Genomic DNA, 23,498 nt, shown 5'->3' on the forward strand with positions numbered 1-23,498 from the left:
CAAAGTATCAACAAGTGGATTGACACGTTGAAACTAAGTCATTCACACTGGACATAGACAAACATCAAGCTGGAGACACGACACGAAATTCACAATGTTAAAGACAATATTACATTAAAACACACACATAATAAATAAGTAAATAAACAAAAGTACAAGTAGTTCTTAGCCTACGAGATAGATCAGATAGACCAATCAACATCAACACTTTCATGTAAAACTGCCAACTCCAATAAATAAATTATCAAAGACATGCCTTTGAATAATGTGCTAAGCAAATAAGCAATAGAAATCAAAGCTGTGTTTATTACAAAGAACCTAATCTTGATTTATTTTTAAAAGTAGTTTTTGTTTGGAATCCTGAATAAGTCAGCTGATTATCAGCTTCTATGTGATCCTTAACACACTCAGAAGAAAAAATCCTATAGATCGGAACAATCAGACATCCTGGCAGAGTTTGAGAAGACCAAAAAACTCTCAGCTGTGTGTGAACTCAAGAAGGTTCATAGACTAGCAATAGTGACGGGGATAACAAAACACTATCTCACAAGATCAGCCGGAGGATAACAAAACACTATCTCACAAGATCAGCCGGAGGATGACAAAACACTATCTCACAAGATCAGCCGGAGGATGACAAAACACTATCTCACAAGGTCAGCCGGAGGATGACAAAACACTATCTCACAAGATCAGCCGAAGGATAACAAAACACTATCTCACAAGATCAGCCGGAGGATAACAAAACACTATCTCACAAGATCAGCCGGAGGATAACAAAACACTATCTCACAAGATCAGCCGGAGGATAACAAAACACTATCTCACAAGATCAGCCGGAGGATAACAAAACACTATCTCACAAGATCAGCCGGAGGATACCAAAACACTATCTCACAAGATCAGCCGGAGGATGACAAAGATCCCAATGAGCTGTTCATGTGAAGCCTTGGCTCAAGCTCTGAGAGACAGTGTCTGGGACACACACAGTGCTCACACCGGTTCAGATCGATAGCACAGAGATCAATAGTCCATTCCGGAGAGAGGCAGGGAGAGAGACCTCAGGGAGGTTGGGGAATGCAGCACGCGCACACAGGGCTACACAACTGGCTTTATCAGCCTGGGTATTGATTGAAACAAAATAGCCAATGCTCCGAGGAAAAAAAAAGAGGAGGGGGGGTCAAAACAAACATCATCCAAGTAAGTCATTCACTTTGTCTCATGTCAGAAGGACTATTAACATCTGATTTTTCTTATGATAAAAACCAATGAAGATAGACACAGGTTCAACAAAAAACATGAAAACAAGGTGCAGCTAAGTCATTTATTGGTCTACAATTGTCTAATTTTTTGCTTGTATTTTTAAAGGGGGATTTAAGTCTTTTTGGTATATTCTGGATCATTATGCTTGAACCAAACACCTGAAAACATTGTTTTACATGACTTTCCATTATGTAAACTGACTCCCATTCTTCATCCAGTTAAAAAGTAATGCTTAAAAAAATATTTTTTATAACCATACATAATTAAATGAATATTTTCAGAACTGCTCTTGCATAGGAATAGATTGACATTCATTTAATGTAGTCTACATTCATTTCATATAAGTAGAATCTACCAGTTCTAAGGCCTATTCCTTCCAGCAACAGAAAGACAAAATATATTTCCAAATTAGTTTATTCAGCTCACAACATGGTAAACCTATTTTATAGAATTTTACATAATCTTTCTTAATAACTTCACACTTCAATGTGTAAAAGTGAATTAATGTCCAATCAAGTTCAAAAACCAAATAAATAGAAAAGAAAAATATATATAGAACGAATTAGAACAGTACCTATATAATCTAAAAATGGTAATCTTTAAAAAAAAAAAAAATATCAACAGAATATTTTTAATCTATTTTATTGAAGATGAAATTTAAATGTTCAAATGCATTTTTGAAATTTATGTTAAAATGTTGATATTCTATTACAGCTGTGGTATTTGAAGTCTGATAAAACAATTTGAGTATTTAATAATTTATTTTACCTCAAACATTTAAAAACAATACCAGCTTTATATGGGTAAAAATATGAGTGCACAGTACAATACACAACAATATATCAACCTACCTAGAATACAATGAACCAATTAACGTTGAAAATATGTGACAAGACCAACACAACATGAACTATTTGTTTAAAAGGAGTTTGCTTAAAGAAAAATAATCACAAGGAGCAATTTTGTTTGTAAAAGCAGCAAGCATGTAGGGAATTTATTCTATCATTTAACATTTCTTTAAACTAGTTAAAGACTCTGTAGAGATGATCAAATAAAAATTTAGCTAGATTTTTGAATAACTGAAACAATGCATAATTTAATAATTTGGTGAAAGGACTTTAAGTGCTCATAATATATCACACATTTATCAAATAGATTTTTACTGTGTACTCAAACACTTTTTTTTTCTATTTAAATTTATATGTTGCAGCAATGACTTTATCAAACATGAAACAAATAATAAGAACAAATAAATATTTGCACAAAAAAAAAGAATAAAATTAAAATAGCAATTTAGTTTAGCATTTTTTTTTAATGCAAATCATGAATGAAGAGGAAGATTTAGAACTTTTGAGTTTTAAGGAAAGAATTTAAGAATCACAAGAGAACACATTTCTTTATTTCTTTCTTTTTATCATTTCTGTAACAACTCACGCTTCCCCCCCGCCCCCCCATTTTACTACTGACCACTGACATGCCACTGGTCTAAATAGTAATTTGATATCTTTAGATTTTCTGCTGTAATTTCATATTTACTCATAGTTTCTTAAAAGAAAACATACAGATGCCATGCCAAACAATGTTAAACAACTATAAAAACACTGAAAAGTCAACACACCATTTATGAGGGCAAGTGATAGAACCTGTCGCATGGAAGAGTAATAATGATCCAATCATTTTAAACAGAGAGGAGAAACAGAAAATATAACAATGTTAGAAATGTTAAAACAAAAGCATTATACCTACAATCAAAATACATTATATTTCCATAGTTCATTATAGGATCTAAGAAATCTAAAATGTGTACATTAAATATATATACATGAATCTAACATGTCCATTATATCATATCAAAATAAAATATAAAAAGAAAAAGCTGGCATTTAAATATTGTTAACTTACAATAGATTTACAAAGTAATCTTATAAAGTAGGGTTTGTTTTTTTTTCGAAGTAGGCCAATACCCACATATTTTATATCAGTTTTATTAATATTGTACTAGTATTTCATAATTAAATTTTAAACTAATCTGAACCTCCTTTTTTATGAATTTTTTTTTATAAAAGTACAAGACTTCTTTTTTTTTTTTTTTTTTTTTTGTAAACCCTTGTTACATTGAGAGATAGGTAAGATATCTATATTTATTTATGTTTTTTTTAATACATTGCCCTTTAGAATTAGTATTTATAATAATAATAATAATAATAATTTAGCTTTTTTTTTTTACTCCGAAGATTAATGAGGAGTACAATATTGCAAATACCTATGCAGCCACAGCTGCAACCTACATATTATATATTTTTTTGCTACAACCAGTAGAAACATAACCATTGTGGTTATGGTGGTTGATCTGAATTATCTTTTTGTGCAGTAATGAATTAGTTGGTAAACATAAAAAAATTATGCAATAAATAATGAAGGAAATGGAGACTAAAGAACTTATAGGTAAAATTGAAAATATGGAGTAATGTAAAAATGATAAAAGAATTAGCAGCAGCAAAAAAAGCTGATATATATATGTAGTTCTATAGTTCTAATAACCCAAGTCCAAAAAAGATGTCAATTACTTGTTTGAAGTTTTGATAAAATAACTACATCCTTGCCCAAACTGCAAGACAACAGGGATAGAAGCAAGAAGGGTTTGAACTCGAGACAGTTCAAAGAGTAAACCAAAAGATCTGCCAGCCAGGACAGAGAAACCCTGTTCTAAAAAATAATTTAAAACTTGGAGTTTCAAGAGTTGTTTTTTCTTTAAATTTATAACAGGTAATCAATTTTTTTATGTACAGGAATCCTTTATGACAAATCATTCAATGAAAAGGATAGTTAGTTAAGCAAAAGACCATCATACAGCATTATTATAGATTTTAATCATGTCTTAAAGCAGTAATAGTGGTAAATCTTCACATGAATATGTTGCTGTCCTTTGTTCAAATATAAAGTTACTTCTAATGTTGCTCATTTAACTCTCTATATATACATGATTATAATAGAATAGACAGCATGACAATATAATTATAAGCTTAAAGAATGTATATTTATATATAGACTAATATGATAAATATGATATTTATATATATATATTTAATATTCGCTGAGTTGTGTAGAATATATTTATATATCAAACTAGGCTCAAAGTTGGATATATTTAAGAAATTAATAAATATTGAAATATATCTGTGATATGTATTGTAGTAGAGTAGTATAGTGATTAGCATTTTACCTTTAATATAAAACTAAGTTCTTACAGAACTTGCAATGCTGTTTGATAAGATATATTAATTTGTTTTTAATAAAGATATAAAACCAAAAAACTGACAAAAAAAAATTAATAAAAAAATAAGCCTATTGTTGACAAAATTTACCATTTTCCTCTTAGTATAAACAAGTTCTGATAATGTCAATCATAGTCTTACAGTGTTAAACAAAGATTTATTAAAACACTGAAGAGTCAACACACCATTTATGAGGGCAAGTGATAGAACCTGTTGCATGGAAGAGAACTAGTAATCCATTTTTTTCTTAAAATATCTGATAATGACAATAGTGGTCTTACATTGTTTAAGTTGTGAATTTCATGTGATTTAGGTGTGAGCTATCTAGAGTCCATTTACCCTTGAAAACTTGAAGCATCATTAGCATATTTGTTACTAACAACCTAATGTTAAATGAAGGCCTAATATATCATTAAAAAAATATTATATAATTAGATCTAGATGTATATAGATTAATCTAGAAGTCTATGTAGTCTACTTTTATTGGTATGTTTGTTTGTCTCAATTAGTCATAGAATGACTAGACGATTCGACTTCATCTTGTGTTTATATAGATCTACTAGCCAGATATTACCCGCAGCCCATGTGTCTTAACTTAGTATTGCTGATATAGTCACTGATATAGTGCATTAGAAACAATCAAAGAACATAATAATGTTATAAGTAAAGCGAATGCATGAATTCATGAATATAAAAATATTATGAACGGAGCAAAAAATAGCTAATTGACCTTTAAAATAATTTTTTTTAATGAAAACATCCCTAGCTTGTGTATAGATCTATATTTAGAAGTGCACGATATCAAGAATATAGAGTTGCACTCATGGCTAACGAATGAGTTAGAGTTAGGCCTAGGCATCGGATGTGCAACTGTGGAGTCTTCGTTCTGCGCATGTGTGACCTTTCCCTCTAATCTCTTGTAAACATGTCTATTTGGATTCTAAAGTATGTATGTCATCATCATCATCATCAATCCTTTGGGTTCCTCATGGAACATAGGGCCTTGACAAAAACACGCCACTCTCCACAGTCTCTTGCTAGTTTTTTTATGGTTTCCCAGCTCTTCCCATTCCTCTCGGCTTCTTCTAGTACACTGCATCGCCATGTTTTTTTTGGTCTTCCTCTGCGTCTTGTTCCCTAGCTCTGTTGCTGGTATCTTTTTTAAGGGTGTGACCAATCCATCTCCACTTCCTCTCTAAGATCTGCACTTCTATATTTTTATGTCCACTCATCTCCCACAGTTTGGTATTTTCTACTTTGTCGTACCAGTGTATTTTTTGGATATTTCTCAGGCATCTGTTGATGAAGGTCTGTACTTTTTTTGTTGTCGCTTCAGTTGTTCTCCATGTTTCAGAACCATACAGTAGGACAGCCTTGACATTAGAGTTAAAGATTCTTAGTTTAGTCTTGTTTGAGATGTGAGGAGATTTCCAGGTTGGTTTTAGCTAGATTCTATCTATCTAAGACAGTCAACTTAGACACATAACTCATAGAACAATCTATCTTACTTAGAATCTAATCTAGCTCTAGTCTAGGATGTTTGAAGATTTATTCTAGATCTAGACTAGGGTATTAAATCTAGATAACTAGACTCTAGTATTAGTTTACGTAACATGATACGCAGATTCTGGTTTCCTAATTTTCAGATTGATTTTCTGCGATTTCTGATTCAAGTGATCCTCATGACTCATGAAATTGGATTAATCTTATTATTCTTAATTCTTATAAAATATGACTATGGATCATCTCACGGAAATGAGATGAATGCCTGAGCATTAGCTGTGGTTGGAACAATGTTGCCCACACATCAATTCCCCCCTGTTCACGTAGCTGATGTATCTAAAGGAACGGCAGTGCCGATTCAGTTTGGGGTCAGCGGCGTCGCAGGTTCTACCAGTGTGTATATATATATATCTAGATAATAATAATAATAATCTTTATTATCGATAAGGAAATATATATATAGATAATAATAATCTTTATTATCGATAAGGAAATTTTTTTTTACAATTTGTGCATTACACCAAACAAACTTACTTCTATAGATAGAAAACCAAAAGAACTCTCCAGCTACAGAAACAATATATTTTATATAAATATAATCTATAAATTCTATATAGATTATAAATCTAGATTCTAGGTCTCTATAATATTAATAGATCTCATCTAGAAAATCTACTCTATACTATAGTGACATAGTCTAGTTAGTCTTCTATAGTTATAGACAGTCAGTATAAGTATTACAAAGACTTATAACTATTTAACTTTAGTATAATTTAACTTAAGTATAATTTAACTTAAGTATAATAGACATCTAGAAATATCCTTTTCATCCTTCTTTTCCCTTTACTAGAAGTAGAAGTAACTAGACTTACTAGATCTAGATCACTTCTATTCTAGTCTATCTATTATTATTATAATCTTTTACTAGATCTAGATCTACGTTATTATTTATTGAGTCGTTACTTACCCATCTTTACAATCTAAATCTTCAATCTTGATGATGATCTCTTGAATTAATCCAGATTATTATTATTAAATATTAGTTTAGATCTAAATCTATTCTAGATTATAACTTAATAACAATATAACTCTAGACTACTGACACTAACACTCACTGACAGTCACAGTACTGTCTACTGAATAGGTCTAGACAGATCTATAAGTTATAACTTCATAAGACTAGTACTAGTATTCTAATACTAATAGTCTAAGTCTAACTAGATCTAGAATAATCTAGATCTATCTAGTCTAGAACTAGATGGTACTAAGTACTAGATCTATCTAGATGATGATACTAGTCTAGTAGATAAGTAGTAGTACTACTACTAGTACTAGACAAGATCTAGAGACTAGACTCTCTAATAAATAATAAATAAATCTATAGAAAATATAGATCTAGATCTAGAATAAAAGTCTAGGACGTCTAGGTCTATGTAATAGAGTCTAGATTCTAGCCTAGGTATAGATCTAGATCTATATTATAGATCTAGATTAGATCTAGACTTAGGTATCTACTAAACAGCAAGATTAGCAAGATGTTTATTGGTCTTGAAAGGGAGAAAAATTACAGGTCGACTCTTCACAAGTTGCGGTTGTAAGCGAGTTGTAAGCGATAGCCTATCTGTTGCCGTAAATAGCAGAAGAGCTCACCAGGCGTTCTGGAAGCAAAACAACAAAATACCCTTGCCCTTAAGGTCTAGCTTCAGAATTTACATTGATATATTTAAGATCTAGTGTTAATAGAATCTAGATTCTTATATCTAGAACGGAAAAACGTTGTAATATAGATCTAAATCTAGACTCTAGTCTAGATTCAGCAAACCTAGACATAGGACAAAATTCTGCAAAGGGGAAAAACCTACAAAATAAAATATAAGGAAAAAAAAAAGAGCAATTTGCAGTTACCATTCTTTTAAGAGTAATATTTGACTAATGACGGTCATGTGTATATTATGTTATTGTGTGTCCCGGCGTCTTTCTATGATTGGTAAATCTATATACTTTTAGTATTTTCTTTAAAAAATATATCAATGAATCGATTTTTTTTTTTAATTTATTAGGCCTATACAAACTTCTTATTAATTATAACTACTGTACGATTTGTACACTCCTACATTGAGGTTAAAACCCCATATCAATTATTAAAAAAAAAAGCATAGCACAAGTCACTAAATTGCACAAGAGTAGCTAAACAAGGGTTTTGATCCCCCCCCCCTTTTTTTTTTACATAAAAAAAAAACTCAAGGATAAGTAGACCTAGTCACCAAATTCTACAATCGTGGACAAGGGGGACTAAATCAAAATAAAAGTAACACAATATTGTTTAAGAATACTTTTTTAAAAATCTTATAATATTAAGCATAGTTGTATCCTTTAGTTTGGATCAGTCATGTAGTAGATATGTAATAGATTTAGACTAACAATAATAAATCTTCAATTTGTTTTTGTTTAGCGTTAGAACCATTCCATGCCTTTAGCTTTCTAAATACGCAATGATCATATGTCTGGACCAGTTGGGAAAGGGTTGGAGGAAGAAGGAAAGAGGTATCTGTAAATATTGCCGTGATCGCTTTTTAAATGCACTTGTAAAACAAAAGTGTATCGATAAGAGAGCTCTAGCCTCCTCAATCCAACACACTAACCACTGTGCCAGGAAATTGCTTATGAAAATAGAAGGTTTTAAAAGTTATCTATTGCTAGTTTTAACTTTAAAGCTTTAATTCTCTCTACAAAGTATAAAGGGGATTAATTCAACCAGCACATCTGTCAAGAGCAATTTCTTTTCCTTGTTCTAAACGAAAAATAAGTAGTTTTATTAGCAAAAAATAACTAATTGTTTTTTTTTTATTATTGATTCTTCTTTTGACAAGTAAAAGAAATACTTGTGCAAAATTTCAGCTCGATCAAAGCTTGGGTGTGGGAGAAATAAAGTGTACTAACTTTTTATCAGACAGAGTGAGTGACGTGTGCAAAGTGTGTGGGAGGGGGGTGTACGAAGGGAACAAAGGACATGCCCTGGCTACGTTTTCATCTGTAGGCTATAGTGTTATTGTTATAGAAGTATTGCTGAGGTGGACAATTGTAGTCCAAATGAATTTCTATTTGAACCATTTACATTATGTTGTCTTAAATCGTCAATAATTTGTTCATCCTATCAAACCATGCCGTATTGTGTCCCTATACCATATTGTGTCTCAATACCATCCCAATACCATATTATGTCCCAATACCATATTATGGCACAACCCCTTGCAGAGTTTTTTTTTTTTTTAAATTACATGAAAGTAAACCCACACAATCGTTAGGATGAGTTGTTTTTTTTTATTGATATTTTTCTCAATTTAATCAAAGCTCTTCTCTTAATATGTTTGATTGAGTCAGTCATCACTTTTTAGTCACCACACAATTGATTGAAAAACAAAACAAAAAAATATACTTTCGTTATTGACTTACTTACCATGAAGTACCTGGCCGAGAGATGAAAGCATTTCCCCCCCCCTCCCAAAAAAAAAACACACTGACTATTTAAACAAGTTGAAAAGCATTCTTTCTTCCAAGTTCAAGATTTGAAGTCTTAAGACTACCTGGCAGCTAATATGGCTTCCGAAAGGGACAACTGAAGAACTCTTACAAAGACTGAAGGTCACAAGGCCTCAAGTCCATTTATTTTCTTTTATGTCAACATAATAAGCTGACAGCTAAAACTTACATTAAATCTACAAAAACTTTTCAAAACAAATTTTAAAATGTTTTCACCACTGTGAATGTAAATTAGAATAAATGAAATTCAACGCAAATTTAAACTTTTTATAACTTTTTTTTTTGAAGTGTTATATTTGTACAGATGTTTCTTGTTTATACATCACTGACAGTGCTGCTGCTCTGCAAAAGTTCCTTTTTATCTTGAACGCTTGTTCTTGATATATCAATCAAACAGGCGGCTTTTCTTTTGGCCTTCCCACAGCTTGGTCTTCTCCTGAAGAATATATCTATGTAAGACTGGAGCCCCATATCATCGCCAACTTGCTCGACTTCTGCCGACTTCTGGACATCCAAGGTGCACCGAGATCGTTTCGAGCCCCGGAGTTGCTTGACAGGAAGCGTGCTGCATATGGCCACCAGCCATTTGTGGAGAGTTTCTTGCGTGGTGAAGTCAAGCCAGCAGATGTTGCCGTTGTAGTAAGGATCTTCCGGTATGGCCAAGATGGAGTCCCAGAGACCATGGGAGACATCGGGGACATCGGGGCGGTTCATGATGTTCTGGAGGTCATTTCCGAATACAATTTCTTTGTAAATGCGTTTCTGTAGAAAAAAAAACAACAAAAAAAATCAAGTCACGTGATAATACATAAAACGTCACGTGATATTAAAGTGTTTTTTTTTGTTTTTTAAATCTTCGGAATCAACAGCAAAGTTTTATTTTCTTAAGATTATATCTGTACTCAGTGTATTCCTGTTAGAAACATAATGACGAAATTATTTAAACAAGCAAAATATTTAAAATACTTGTAAAAAAGCTTATATGAGGGAAAGAACTACAATATTTACAGCAATATATCTCAATACTGTAAGATGTATTTCTCATTTTCTACATCAAACAAATTTACTTAATTAATTACCACTAATTAATTGGTTCTGTTTCTGATTTATTCATGTTTTGTTAGGAACAATGAATAGTTATGTAAAATCACAAAAGCTACGGATACTTGAGGACAGAAAGTCAAATATCACCAATACATACAATACCTAGCCATAACTTAAGACAAATGTGCATACACATACAAATACACATTCAAATTAAATACTCTGGAAAACAACAAAGATAAAGGCACACTTCTTATTCTATATGTTAGGGCAAATTCGAACAAGTTGCTCCTTCTTACTTAATGTAATTCGAGCATGGAACGGGTTGCCTGAATCAGCCAAGAAAACCGACGACTAAACAGAATTTAATTCTGTAATTAAAACAAGCACGACTAGATGAACATGTGGATATTCGGAGGACGTACAAGAAAAGTCGTCGCCAAAAACCAAGAAAAACATAAAAAGTCCATTAAAAAAAAAGACAATACATCTTACATCCTTTATACATCGTATAGACTAGTATAGAGTGATTGTTTCACTCTTAATAACTAATGAATGTTAGATTAAAAAAAAAAGGAAACAATTTTTACCCCGCCGCTAAATCCTCCCCTGCCCGGGCGAGAAAAAATTCTGATTAAGCGAATCTATAAATCTTCTACACTTTACAATTTTCTAATGCCTTTAGATGTAGACCCAGAAGACGGTTCGGATAATGTTTCTGAAAATTAATATATTAAACTTTTGAATAATGTAATGCCTGCATGTGGAAATACCAAAGTCCTTTCAACATAAACATGTTCTCGTTCTCTAGCTAAATTGAAATTTATTTAGTTGTTGTTTTTTTTACTTTTAAAATTATAAAGGCCTAACTAGAGTTTTCGCAGTGTGGCCAACGAGCTAGTAATTCTTTTTCCAACGATATACAGAAACAAATTTCTAGGAAAATTGTTAGAGCCTTTTTTGAGATCTGTGTCCAGGTTTTGCCCACCCAGAAGTTTCCACGAAGTTAAGAGTTGAATAGAGGTATTGTAAAAATGTGTCGCGAAATGAACTCATCGTTTTTAAATTAGTAATAATGCTTTTTAGTCCGACCTACATATTTTGCCATATCCAGAGCAGACATAACCGTTGTCCACCGGTGGTCGAATTAGGTTATCATTTGTCCGTCTACGTCTACGATGGCAAGACAGCACCACAAATATTGATGTTCTCGCAAAGTCCGGTATGCACGGTATAGAGAACTGCTTATAGTTTGACATCGACGCTGGGCAGGGCACGTATCTCGTACCGGCGGACGACCATATGCCAAAGGTAAACTCTGTTGGTGAGTTGAAAGGTGTAACAGAGGTTTACCCCGGAAAAGCTTTAAAGACCATCTTAAGCGCCAACTTGTTTTAACTGACATTACGGGGTTGCTTCCGGACGAGACAGCTGGAGGTTTCTTACAAAGACCGCGAGATACACATTCGAGATCAAACTAAACTCCACTGTCGAGGACAGAAGCTATGTCATTAAGTTGCCAGAAATTGTAACCTCCGTTTTTTTTTCTTACAACGAAAAAAAGATTGAACACTATTATATGGTAGTTTAAACAATAAAGACTTCTATAGCTACTCATACAAAGCTTAAATATTTTCATATTCTCAATTGATTGATTAATAAAACAAACTAGCCTACATACATACACACAAAATATAAAGGAAATACAATCTGGCTTAAATTCTTATATGTGTATAAATTTGAAAGGCTCAATATAAATAGATCCAGTACACAGTAAAAGATCACTGGTAATATTATTATTTCTATATTGAGGATATGATAACTCACACATCTTTACTTATGGGTAACAACCCGTGTCAATAATGCACAAATGTGCAAATTACTGGATTTTGTCATAGAACCAATTGAGCAAAAAAAATATCTACAAATAGATTAGTACTAGATCTATCTATCCATAAGTAGTAGCCAACATTTGATCTCATCCATTTTCCTTACAAGAATCATTCTGGATAGTAATTCCGAGCTGCCGTTGAACCCAGCATAGATTTTCAAAGTAGAGTCAGAGAACAGTTTTAAGTGGCATTCTTTCCAGACGCCATTATCGTTTCTTGATCCGACTGGGCAGCTGAGACACATAGGGCCGCATCGAACCCACCTGGAGATTGATGGCTTCTGGTAAAGCTTGCACGGCCCAACCGCTACTGGGAATGTCTTCATTCTTGATCGAGTAACTTTCACGCTAGTACTTTCAGGCCAGCGGTGTCCCACATCCCCCATGACCAACAGTTCACACGAAGATGGAGATGTGTGCTTCCTGCGCTTACCTACAACGTATCGTATGATACATTTTGATAAGACAGATTTTTTTAGTGTTCAACTTAAAGTCATCATTCGGTAAATCAGTAGAAGTCTTCTTTGGTGCTGTGCACAACATTATTGGGAATTTCTGGTACATAAGCGAATTGATCGAAATCTATTTTATCCAATAGAGACGATATTGTAGATAGAGTTGTAAAAAACACACATGAAGAGTTAGACCTCACTTCTTGTAAGTCCAAGGGAGCACAAATGTCAACAGACTGACAAACAGACAGACAGAAAGACAGATAGATAGATAGATACATAGATTGATTGATTTGATTATATTAGAGTGGATAAGAGTACGGCGGTGTGGTGATGAGTGGTTAAAGCTAGGCTTCCAAACCTGGGATCCTGGGTTCGAATCTCGGTGAAGACTGGAATTTTGAGCTTCGGATTTTTAGGGAGCCCCTGAATCTACCAGACTCTTAAAGGTACCTGACTTTAGTTGGGGAAAAATAAAGGTTCTAGGGTAGGTCGTTGTGCTGGCCACATGACACCATGCTCGTTAACTGTTGACCAAAGAAACAGATGACCTTACCATTATCTGCATGACCGCATGGTCTGACTGGGATTTTTTTTTTCTACTTTTTAAACAAGAATACTATACATTACGTTAGATAGATTGATAGGTAGATTGATAGGCCTAATGTTTTAAGCAATTTTCGGATACTTCTATCTTTCGTAATTAAATTAGCGCTTATTTGTGCTCTTAAGCCGTGCTTTTTGTTTCCTTTCCAAACTTGTGAATATTTAAAGGACAGTTTGATATCCATAACGCATACTTTTTCTCTGTGTGTGTGTGTGTGTAGCTCAGTGGTTCCCAAACTTTTTTGTCTCGTAGACCCCATGCCATGTTTTCTTGTTTTCGGTAGACCCCCTGCTTAACTTGCTCAACTTGCACATTTTTGCAAATTCATTAACATTTTTTAAACAAATTTCTAACTGTAGTGAGTTGAGGAGTGAAAAAGTAATTTTAAACTACACAACTTAGGATACTATGTTTCATATACAAATTTGTCGTTCTATGAAGTAGTCTTTCCAACATTAAATATTATTTAATTAATTAATATGCCTTAAGTATCATTGTAAAAGGTTTCGCAAAGAGCAGTTTCTCGTGTATTTCTTGATCTTTCACGTGTGGCTCAAAAGTTGAATCTGCTGAACTGTTTTCATTAACAGGAGATGGGTCAAAGGCGAGTAACTGGAGCCTAAACCAGTGAACTTCGAGCAGGAAGGGCTCATTTGCCTTGGCTTGCTACCCACCTAGCAGAAGGAAAACTGAATTCAAACCTCTGCTGCCTTGCTACTATACCCAAACATGGGAAAGGTCTCGTGGGTCAACCCACCCTAAGGAAATATAAGGAGACGGTGACATTAGCGCCATGTATTTCTGGGCTGTCCCCTCTTTCTCTTTCCTTGGGGGTTCCAGGTTAGGGCTTGCCTTGTTATACTGGATCCAGGCTTGCGAAGGGTGTGAACTATCCATCTCCAGTGTCTCTACTTCAGTGGGCTGCTGCTTTGTTCTTTGCCACAGTTCCTCAGTCAAAATCTTGTCTGGCCAACAGATCATAAGAATCTTCCTCAGGCAGGTATTGATGAATAGCAGGGTTTTTTCACGGTGGTGATGGTGGTTCTCCAGGTCTCCGCGATCTGGAAGCAGATGGGCAAGACGTGGCGACAGTTGGAGAGATTCGCCCAGAACCGAGATGCCTGGAGGAAGCTGGTTGGTAACCTTTGCCCAGAAGGGACTACAGGCATAGATGAGATGAGATGGTGACCTTTATATAGTTTGTAGCACACAGCGCTACACCTTGTCAGACCAAACTGTATTTATGTATTTTGCAAAGATTTACATAACAAGCTTTTAATTTTATAACTCATGCCACCGAAGCGACCTTGAAATGTAATGTTGCTTAAAGAAATTCTTTTAATAATAACAGATGTAGGTTTGTGTAAAACGACTGTTAGAATCAATGTTTGACCTTTGCTGTTTTCCGTATTTTGCTATAAGAAAAGAAATCTTGTAAGACGCTCACAAACCATCATCTTCTCTATATGATGTCGAACTATGATTTTGCGGGTCTATTTTGAACTTTGAGTGTTCGAAAGTTTTTAAAATCTTTATTTTTGTCAGGGTAGCATTGTCTCAGATGATCTTCCAGCGAACCTGGTTCACATCGTCATAAAAAAGTCACTTAGCAAATGTGTGTTTGACAAGGAAGCAATGAATCCCAATTTTAAATAATGAATGCTGTACTGTCTACATTTCTTTCTTTGTTTTCTAAATATTAGTTACATGTAGACAAAATTAAGCTATTTAAATAAGTATTGAAATTGATTACAACAATTTTTCATTTGAATAGCAGGATAAATATTTAAAGGATTAACGAAGGTACAAATCATATATTAGTGTATGCAATAATTACATTAGTGGAATGTGAACATATAATGTGCTTAAATGAAATCTGTTATCGTAGACCCCCGTGGGCATCTCATGGACCCCCAATTTAGTTTTTTACTTTCATGGACCCCTTGGAGGTCTTCGTAGACCCCTGGGGGTCTATATAGACCACTTTGGGAATCACTGGTGTAGCTAGATGTGTGAGAACGAGCGACTAGTAGGGGCCGCTAATGTGTTACACTTTACGTCTTATCTTTCTTCTTCGAAAGTTCTATTTTACCTTTTGATACTATTAGTTGGGCCTGGTAATCCTACAGAATTGTTTATATTTTCATGGTAACTTGAAAGAGGCGGTTCAAGATGTGTCAAATGTATCATGAGAAGGACAGATTGAGAAGAAACACGTAAAATCCAACGTAGTGCCAGTGTGCACTGCTAGAAGAAGTAGGGTATAGATCTATTCATTAGGTATAACTCTTAGAACAATACTTTTAGGTATAGGACATACATTGACAAGACGATTAATTTCCTTGTAGAAAATAAACCACGAAGGAACGCATTGGAGAAATATTTATGATACTATATAGAGTATATATAATTATCTTCTTTTTTTGAAGTAACGTCTGTATTATTATTATATAAGATAAGGATTGTATCGTAACAGTAGGGCTACTCTGGAATCTATAGATCGCAAGGTCGGAAAGGGGGGGGGGGTACTTTACTTTTTACTCTGGAGACAACAAAAATATAGATTAATAAAGAATGGCAAGATTAAATGAATTTGAATGAGTTGTACCTCAAACCCAACAACTAGTTTACTGAAAAAAAAATAGATACTTTTTGTTTTAGTACAAAAACGTAAGCTCAATTTTGTTGTAGTACAAAAACGTAAGCTCAATTTTGTTGTAGTACAAAAACGTAAGCTCAATTTTGTTTGTCTCGTGCAATGATTTAAAATGAGCTCAGGACGTCTGTCAAATTTAACAGGGGGGGGGGGAGGGGAGGGGACAGGAGGAAAGGGGCGAGAAAATGTCAAGTGCCGGTGAGATGAGTTAGACACCAGGCTGGTCAATATGGGGTGGCCAAATTTAACCATGGGACTGAATATGTATGGAAAAAAAAAGATATGGGGGGGGGAGCTGTGAACTCCAAAAATAAAACACCGTTATTGCGTTTCTTTTTTTTTTTTGTTGTTGTTAAAAGTGTTAAGAGACACACCAGTGTGCTACTGTGTAGTTTGTTTTTTCAAATAGAATCTGTGTTAATGTAATACTAAAGCTGTGTGGTCTTTTTGGACAGCTGGAAGTATTGTCAAACATTATGTCATGGATTATAGATTTTTGGCCAATCTTGTATCTGATACCAGTCATTGTATGTCTTTTCTATGGATTCAGAAAGTAAGAACTAAGTATGACATAAACTTCAATTTTGTACATAGACCCATACGAGGATTCATTCTTTTGAAACAAAACATCGCAAGTTTCTAAATGTTTTTTGTTGAAGCCCCGCAGACATTCTAGCTGTTCGATATTAGCTGAACAAAAAGATTCACTACATGGAATTATTATTTATACGATGGAAAAACTATAAAAAGCTTCTTGGTGTATCGGGTGTACATAATGAACCAAGGGATGATGAGCTATGTTTTTTTAAGGGTCTCTAGCAGGTGCAGTATTAAACATGTCTATGCAAACCCAGTTGCGACCAGCATATTCTTCCGCATCTCGTGCAGACAAAGTCGTTGTCCTCCGGCGGTCTATTTTTCTTTCCGTCTTCTGCTCCTGGCTTTCCTTTGGGCAGTGGCGTAGCTGGGAGGGGGAGAGGGGTCCAAATTAGAAAGTCCTCCTGGGCTCCTACTTACCCTAACCACCAAATGGATGTTCTTTTTTTTTCGCATTTAATATTAAATATCACGCTACTGCCATGTAATCTAGCTATTCACGTGGAGTAAAAAAATAATAAAACTAAACTTTGACATTGTAAAATTATTTTTATCCTAGGAAGAAAGGATCCAAAATACCCAGAAACACAGTTTGTCTTCATCAAGTAGGCAGGGGACCTTTGGTTCCAAGTCTCTCCCCATTTGCTCTAAAACTTGAGACATTTTTACGGATGCACAAAATACCATACATGGTAAGTAGACTTATACTTTGAGATGGGTTTTATTCACTACATAAGCATCGTGTTTGGAGAATGTGATTGTATGATTGATGCTCTAAGATTTGTGAAGCTACATTGTCCTTCTAGTCTACAGCCGTACAAAAGACAAGAGGCTTGCCATTAAACTTTCATTTGATGTATCCACAAATGTTATATCACCAAAAACATGAGACTACCTGGTCATGTGGTATGCTCCTTGGACTGTCGATGTCGATAGTAGAGTTCGTACCCTGCCCACTGCAGGGAAACCTCAACCTGTAGGATGTTCTGGCTAGGTCGTAATCATCTTAATTTCTAAAGGAACTCCTGAAACTTATAAAACAAAACGAAACGAAAAGTAGAGGCTAGTCGGTTGTTGTTTACGCTGTACAAATTATGAGCCATTTCCAGGCAACATGCAGGAAGCCTACATGTCAAAGATTTAAACATCCAAAGCAAAGACCTCAAATCTGATGTAGAACTCCAGAATTTCTATAATGTCAATACCTTGGGGTATCTATTGCTACCAAATTCATTCAACGATCAGGTTTGGTGGATAATTTTAGTGTCAGCCTTAGTATCAGTTGCAGTTATATTTCCATTTAACATAAATCCATGGCAAATGCTAAACTTTTCGTATTTTGGCTATATATTTCTGTTCACAGAATGATCACTCCGGGACTATGTCCAAAAAAGGTAAAACACCTTGGATAACATATAATGGTAAGGACATAGCAGACTCTCAGATGTGCATAGAGTATCTGAAAGACAAGCGTAACCTTCGGGTAGATGATCATCTGTCTAGAGAAGAGAAAGCTGTGGCCCGAGCCATTCGTTGTCTTACGGAGGAAAATCTTTACTGGTAACAACAAATGATCACAAACTCATTTACTAAATGTGTAACTCTATATCATCAGTGACGTGACGGCCTTAGCAGCTTACCATCATCTTCTACCTTTAACCTTTACTATTGTCGTAAAATGTGCTTAATACATTATGCAGGTACCACTGTTTCTCTTAATTATGCTCAAATAGTAGGTCTCCTTGTTCTTGTATCTATTTAATGGGCCGAAACAACTTGCACGTAAAATCAACAAGTAAGATAACACTAGTTTCTGCTAAGCCCTTTGGAGTTGGCAAATTTAGTTAACGAACAATAAGTCAAGAAAGTCGTGGTAAATGAAAAACAAAAACAAATGTTTATTAGTTTTCAGCAATAAAACAATAAAAAAAAAAATTATTAGTAAAACAGCTAGAATGACTCATGACGTCGGGAAAACAAATGTTGTTTAAAAGACGCATTCTTGAAAATGAATACACAATTCGCTTCTGAAATTATTTTCTTTAGAAAGTGTTTTAAAATACGTATATATATATATATATATATATGTTGACAGTTTATATTTTGAAAACTTTAATCCTAGAATTGATTTTTATCTGTATCATTAATTTCAATATACCATCCTTCAATAAATTAGAAAATAAAAAGCAAATCCTATTCAATATATTATATTGATATGTAAGAAATTAAAACAATCTATCTTTCAGGTTCTGATTAATTTCTATCTTTACAGGACTATGTGCTATGAAACATTTGTGAAGAATCCAAAAAGTCTTGACCTACTTCTCAAGGACATTTTTAGTCGACCTAAAATATTTGTATTCAAGAACCTGGTAGGAAGACTTGTGAAAAAGGAACTTCATGGCCACGGAATAGGACGTCACTCGGACACTGAGATTTGGAGCATTGGAAAGGGAGACCTAACGGCTCTCTCTGAATTTTTGGGTTGGTTTATTTTGATATGGATATTGAAGTGAGCATTTAAGCAACTTTATTTGAAATGTGTTGGCCTAAGGGAAATACACGAAAGCTTAAAATATTCTTATCAGTTATACCATGCAAGAAATGTTTTGAAATCGATCTATTTTCCATTAATCTATGACACAAATGTCAAATACATGTCATTTTTTTTCTTGTAAAAGTAATTGTAAAAATCATTAAACAACTCTAAACTGTTTCTCATATTTAAATCCCAATTACCTCAGAAAAGTTTGATATTCTTGACCTAATTTAAATATACAGCGCCGCCGGTGGTTAAATATCTGCAGGAAGTTATTGTCTGAAAGTAGGATATAAGACTATAAAATCTCGTAAATATAAATATCGTTGAATATTTACATGATCAAATCGCTTTGAATAATTACAGGTGACAAAAACTACATGTTTGGAGACAAGGCCTCTGATATAGATTGTACGGTTTTTGGCATGCTTTCCATGGCTGTCTGGCAGATGAAGGGCTCTAGACACGAAGCCTATATTCACCGTAAGTACCGGCTATTTCTATAGAAAGACATTCAATGTAAACTTGCCAGAGTTAATCTAAAAAACATAAAGACATTTTTAACTTGTTTTACCTTATAGTATTATTGTGTTCTTGTAAATTGCACAAACCAATAATTTGTCAATAATGTTTATATTAGATAAGTGATGCATCTAATATTATTATTTGGGCTGTAATTTTATAAAAATGCTAAAGTGCTTGTATTCCTTTAATGGGAATTAAGATTTCGCCTTATGATGACTACATTTTTATAACAGGATTTCGGAATGTTCCCTTGTCACCTGGTCAAAACAGCTCTTATGGCAGTCTAACATTTCTTGGGGAAGTTTTTATTGAGACAATCTCATAAAATTATGGCCGCAGAAATAAGTGTTCTTTACCTCATCTGCTTGTTTACTTCTTAAATTTACTATCAGGGGAAATAATGTCCCGTTTAAAAAATGAAACTGACATCTTAAGACTGGAGGTAGTTTGTAACGATAGATTGATATTTTTTTTTAGTTTTAATTTAAAGGTATTTTAGAGTACTAGAGAAAAGTCTTATTTGATGAACACATTTTTTTCCTCACTTTAGTTGTTTCAATATTTTAATTCAATGTGAAACAGTTGTCAGCTACGCATTCTGAAAATGTCACTAATGAACACATGACATTAGGCTGTAACTCCATTACAAATAAAAATAACAAGCATAAAAATATTAAATCAGAATGAAATCTGTTATAATGAAATTTTTCATTCATCACAGAAAACCTTCCAAACCTTGTTGCTTATTGTGAGCGCATGAAAGAATCGTTTTGGCGAGACTGGTCTCAGAGATGCAGAGGCCCTGGCTATGTACAGGATGACTTGAAGATGTACAGTTTCTGAACTGACAGGAAAAAGGGATGAAGATTTTGAAAAGTTACACATCATTTATATATTTGTTTAGGAAATGTTATATCATGGAAATAAAGAACTATTTAGCACATATGATAATATCTTCAAGAACTTTTACAAAAAATATGGGTGAAATTAAACAAAGCACACTATTGAAATACAGAGTGGGGCATAAAGACCTCCCACATTTTGAATGAATCTACCACAGCGGTTCTCAACCTTTTAAGCTCGGCGACCCCTTTTTACAATTCCTCACCTAGCCTAGCCTACCGAATGGAACATGTCCTGCCTCTCCACTGCCAGTACTGCCCATATGGCGCCCACTCCAAATGTGGGAGATTTTTATGCCCTTGTCTGTACAAATCAATAAATATATATAGAAACCAACTCAAAACCAATCACTGTAACAATGGTTCAATAGTCGTCATTGATAATGAAGTTCTAAATGTCCTCGTCTTTAGCCATAGATACATTCAAAACAAAATTGATCAATACATTGCCAGTTTGGAGCCTACACTTTCACACAAATACAAGAGTTTCTTTGGATACGAAAATACAAAATTAAAAATGTAAAGACATTACAATTTGTTAATATTGTTTGAATATTAAAAGTATGAACGAGTACAATGATACGTTCTGAGACAATGGAGCCAGTCCCATCTACCGCTAGAACAAGCTGTAATGGTACTATGCTAAAATATTGCTGGTTATCTTAGAGCTACAATGTCTTCCAACCCGAACTTTTTTTTTTTTTTTTGCTTAATGATCTCTTTTAGCCCATATTAAAACGCTTCATTAAAAATAGGCAGACTATTGATATCGCTTACAAAAAAGAACAGAAAAAGGAATAAGAAAACTTAAAAAAACAAAACAACAAACGATATTATTAATTGGTAGTTGTACAAGTTTGGAGCAGTCATGTCATTATAATTGTAATAGATATAGATTAACAATTATAAATTTGTGCGATTACAAATATTTGTAGCAATTGTTTTTGTTTAGCGAAATTTCATGCTTTTAGCTTTCTCACTGCGCTATGATCCTATCACTTGTCTGGACCAGTTGGGAAAGGGGATGGAGAAGAAAGGGGTTATCTGTGTGAATATTACCGTGATCACCTCAAACTCGAGGGCTAAAATATCTTCAAACCAATAGACTAACATCTATGCCAGGGAAGTGCTTAAGAAAATTGAAACTTTTATAGTTATCCTTTGTTAGTTTCAAACTTTTCTCTCTACAAACTATAAAGGGAACTAATTCAACTTATACCACCACAACAGTCAAGTACAATTTCTTTCTTTGTTCGAGATACCAAAGTAATTAATTACCAATAGTTAAATGTTTTTTTAAATTGATTCCTGTTTTGTCAGGTAAAAGAAACAATTGTGCAAAATTTGAGCTAGATCCGAGATTGGGTATGTGAGAAATAACATGTACACATTTGTACTTGACAGTGAGTTGATATAAGCTTTTATTAAAATTGTATAGCTTCAACCCTTACACAATCTGATAGCCATAAATGCGGTTATATTTTTTCTACCCATAGTTTCAATTTTGAATACAAATTAACTCGCATTCTCAATATTTATAAATATATATAAAATACAAAACGAAAAAAGTTTAATTCCTCCCAGATATACATACAGAGTTAATTCCTTCCACACATAGACAAAGAGTTAATATCAAGCAAAGATCACAGGTAAATAAAAAAGAAACAGTCCTAGAGCGTACCAGAGTCCTTCAATATCACAAAATGAACATGAATTTAAAATCTGCATTGACAATCTCTTGGTGCTTGTTAAATTCGGACATATGCACAATAAATATATATATATACTTCAAAAAACTAAAGTTGATCTCCCTTACCTCAAATCAAAGTTCACGTGACTCAAACATTTGCACACTTTAAATTTAAAACGATTCATCGCATCCTCACCATACTATGTTTATGAACATGCCGAGTGCGCCCCCGTTCAACCCAAAGGAAAGGGGGGAAAGGGTCTAAGAGGTCAAGTGACTCCAAACAACGCACTTAAAAAACACAAATAAAAAAAAAAGATGGAATGGAATGGAAAACGTTATGAAGTTCCAACTCTTGGTCTCTGCATCATTTACACCTAACTTACACAAGAAGGGACTACAAAGTCAAACCACAAGATACATTATAATAGTGTAAGTTCTGAACAATGTCCTATGAGCAATGTGTTTTTGATATTGAGGTTTGTTGATCTTCAGGCGAAGAATAGTCTCACAACCTTGCAATATTTCCATCACTAGTTGATTTGATCACAACCTCTACAGTGGCTTTGGATTTGGCAGCTTGCAAAGTCCCATAACCGAATGGGACCGAGTCTTGAGTGAAGGGTTCTCTCCCTGCCGTAGGGCTGTTGATGCAGCTTGAAGGGTCGCCCTGGTCCACGTTCGGGGCGAGCGCGAGCTGACCAAGTTTGGGCGGGAAAAGAGTGTGAGCAGTGTTGATTTGGCTGTGCTTCTCTGCAAGGGTGTTGCTGTGGTGCTTGAGCAGGGGAGCTCGGGCTTGAGTCATGGGCGTGTTGTGTCGAGAGGAGCAGGGGGTTTTGAGATCCGTGTCCCCAGTGTCGACAGAAAGACAGTCATCAGGCAAGTCGCTGATTGGAGGAGAGCCAAGTTTCACTGACTGCACCAGGCGCTACAAATCATGAAAAACAAAACACTTGAGTAGTATGTTGGCAACAGTTGCACGGTGGCTGAGTGGTAAAGCCATTGACTTCCTAA

The 23,498-nt window shown here is 34.2% G+C and overlaps 4 protein-coding genes across 14 annotated transcripts in view; 1 reads left to right on the forward strand and 3 right to left on the reverse strand.

Moving 5' to 3' along the window:
• Window positions 1-7,883, reverse strand: part of LOC106058536 (actin-binding LIM protein 1-like) — a 40,053-nt gene extending 32,170 nt beyond the window's left edge. For 2 of the 7 annotated variants that reach the window (XM_056044071.1, XM_056044063.1), the window contains exon 1: window positions 7,009-7,534. In XM_056044071.1, coding sequence (XP_055900046.1) covers window positions 7,009-7,012 — 4 coding nt within the window. In that variant the 5' untranslated portion in view covers window positions 7,013-7,534. Of the gene's footprint in view, window positions 1-7,008; window positions 7,537-7,609 lie in introns of those variants that run through there. The other 5 variants (XM_056044049.1, XM_056044042.1, XM_056044057.1 and 2 more) reach the window with 5 other exon arrangements.
• Window positions 1,187-20,837, forward strand: LOC106065307 (failed axon connections homolog). 4 transcript variants are annotated; one of them, XM_056044213.1, is made up of 6 exons: window positions 1,187-1,309; window positions 17,388-17,520; window positions 18,192-18,388; window positions 19,101-19,312; window positions 19,734-19,850; window positions 20,614-20,837. In XM_056044213.1, exons 1-6 carry the CDS (start codon window positions 1,269-1,271, stop codon window positions 20,733-20,735), a joined length of 822 nt encoding a protein of 273 aa, XP_055900188.1. In that variant the 5' UTR covers window positions 1,187-1,268; the 3' UTR covers window positions 20,736-20,837. The 4 variants fall into 4 exon arrangements, with proteins under 4 accessions (XP_055900188.1, XP_013079545.1, XP_055900179.1 ...); XM_013224091.2 differs by lacking the exon at window positions 1,187-1,309 and adding an exon at window positions 16,582-16,795; XM_056044204.1 differs by lacking the exon at window positions 1,187-1,309 and adding an exon at window positions 16,582-16,784 and having other exon boundaries at window positions 17,392-17,520.
• Window positions 9,839-13,033, reverse strand: LOC106065308 (uncharacterized). Its single transcript, XM_013224094.2, has 2 exons — window positions 12,621-13,033; window positions 9,839-10,343 (listed from the first exon to the last, which is right to left on the reverse strand). Exons 1-2 carry the CDS (start codon window positions 12,900-12,902, stop codon window positions 9,897-9,899), a joined length of 729 nt encoding a protein of 242 aa, XP_013079548.2. The 5' UTR covers window positions 12,903-13,033; the 3' UTR covers window positions 9,839-9,896.
• Window positions 18,703-23,498, reverse strand: part of LOC106065310 (sodium- and chloride-dependent neutral and basic amino acid transporter B(0+)-like) — a 135,585-nt gene continuing 130,789 nt past the window's right edge. For both annotated transcript variants that reach the window (XM_056044002.1, XM_056044011.1), the window contains one exon: window positions 18,703-23,412. In XM_056044002.1, coding sequence (XP_055899977.1) covers window positions 22,993-23,412 — 420 coding nt within the window. In that variant the 3' untranslated portion in view covers window positions 18,703-22,992. The remainder of the gene's footprint in view (window positions 23,413-23,498) is intronic.

The sequence above is a fragment of the Biomphalaria glabrata genome, chromosome 1 (genome assembly GCF_947242115.1).
Source record: "Biomphalaria glabrata chromosome 1, xgBioGlab47.1, whole genome shotgun sequence".
Classification (NCBI taxonomy): Eukaryota; Metazoa; Mollusca; class Gastropoda; family Planorbidae; genus Biomphalaria; species Biomphalaria glabrata.

Bases quoted from the DNA above. Each gene is read 5' to 3' on its own strand.
- LOC106065307 (XM_013224091.2), top strand. From the start codon at position 16,713: ATGGATTATAGATTTTTGGCCAATCTTGTATCTGATACCAGTCATTGT. The intron at 19,313-19,733 runs GTTGGTTTATTT...GAATAATTACAG, and splicing joins GGCTCTCTCTGAATTTTTGG to GTGACAAAAACTACATGTTT. The intron at 19,851-20,613 runs GTAAGTACCGGC...CATTCATCACAG, and splicing joins ACACGAAGCCTATATTCACC to AAAACCTTCCAAACCTTGTT.
- LOC106065308 (XM_013224094.2), bottom strand. From the start codon at position 12,902: ATGGGGGATGTGGGACACCGCTGGCCTGAAAGTACTAGCGTGAAAGTT. The intron at 10,344-12,620 runs GTAAGGAAAATG...TTTTTTCTACAG, and splicing joins TACTATCCAGAATGATTCTT to AAACGCATTTACAAAGAAAT.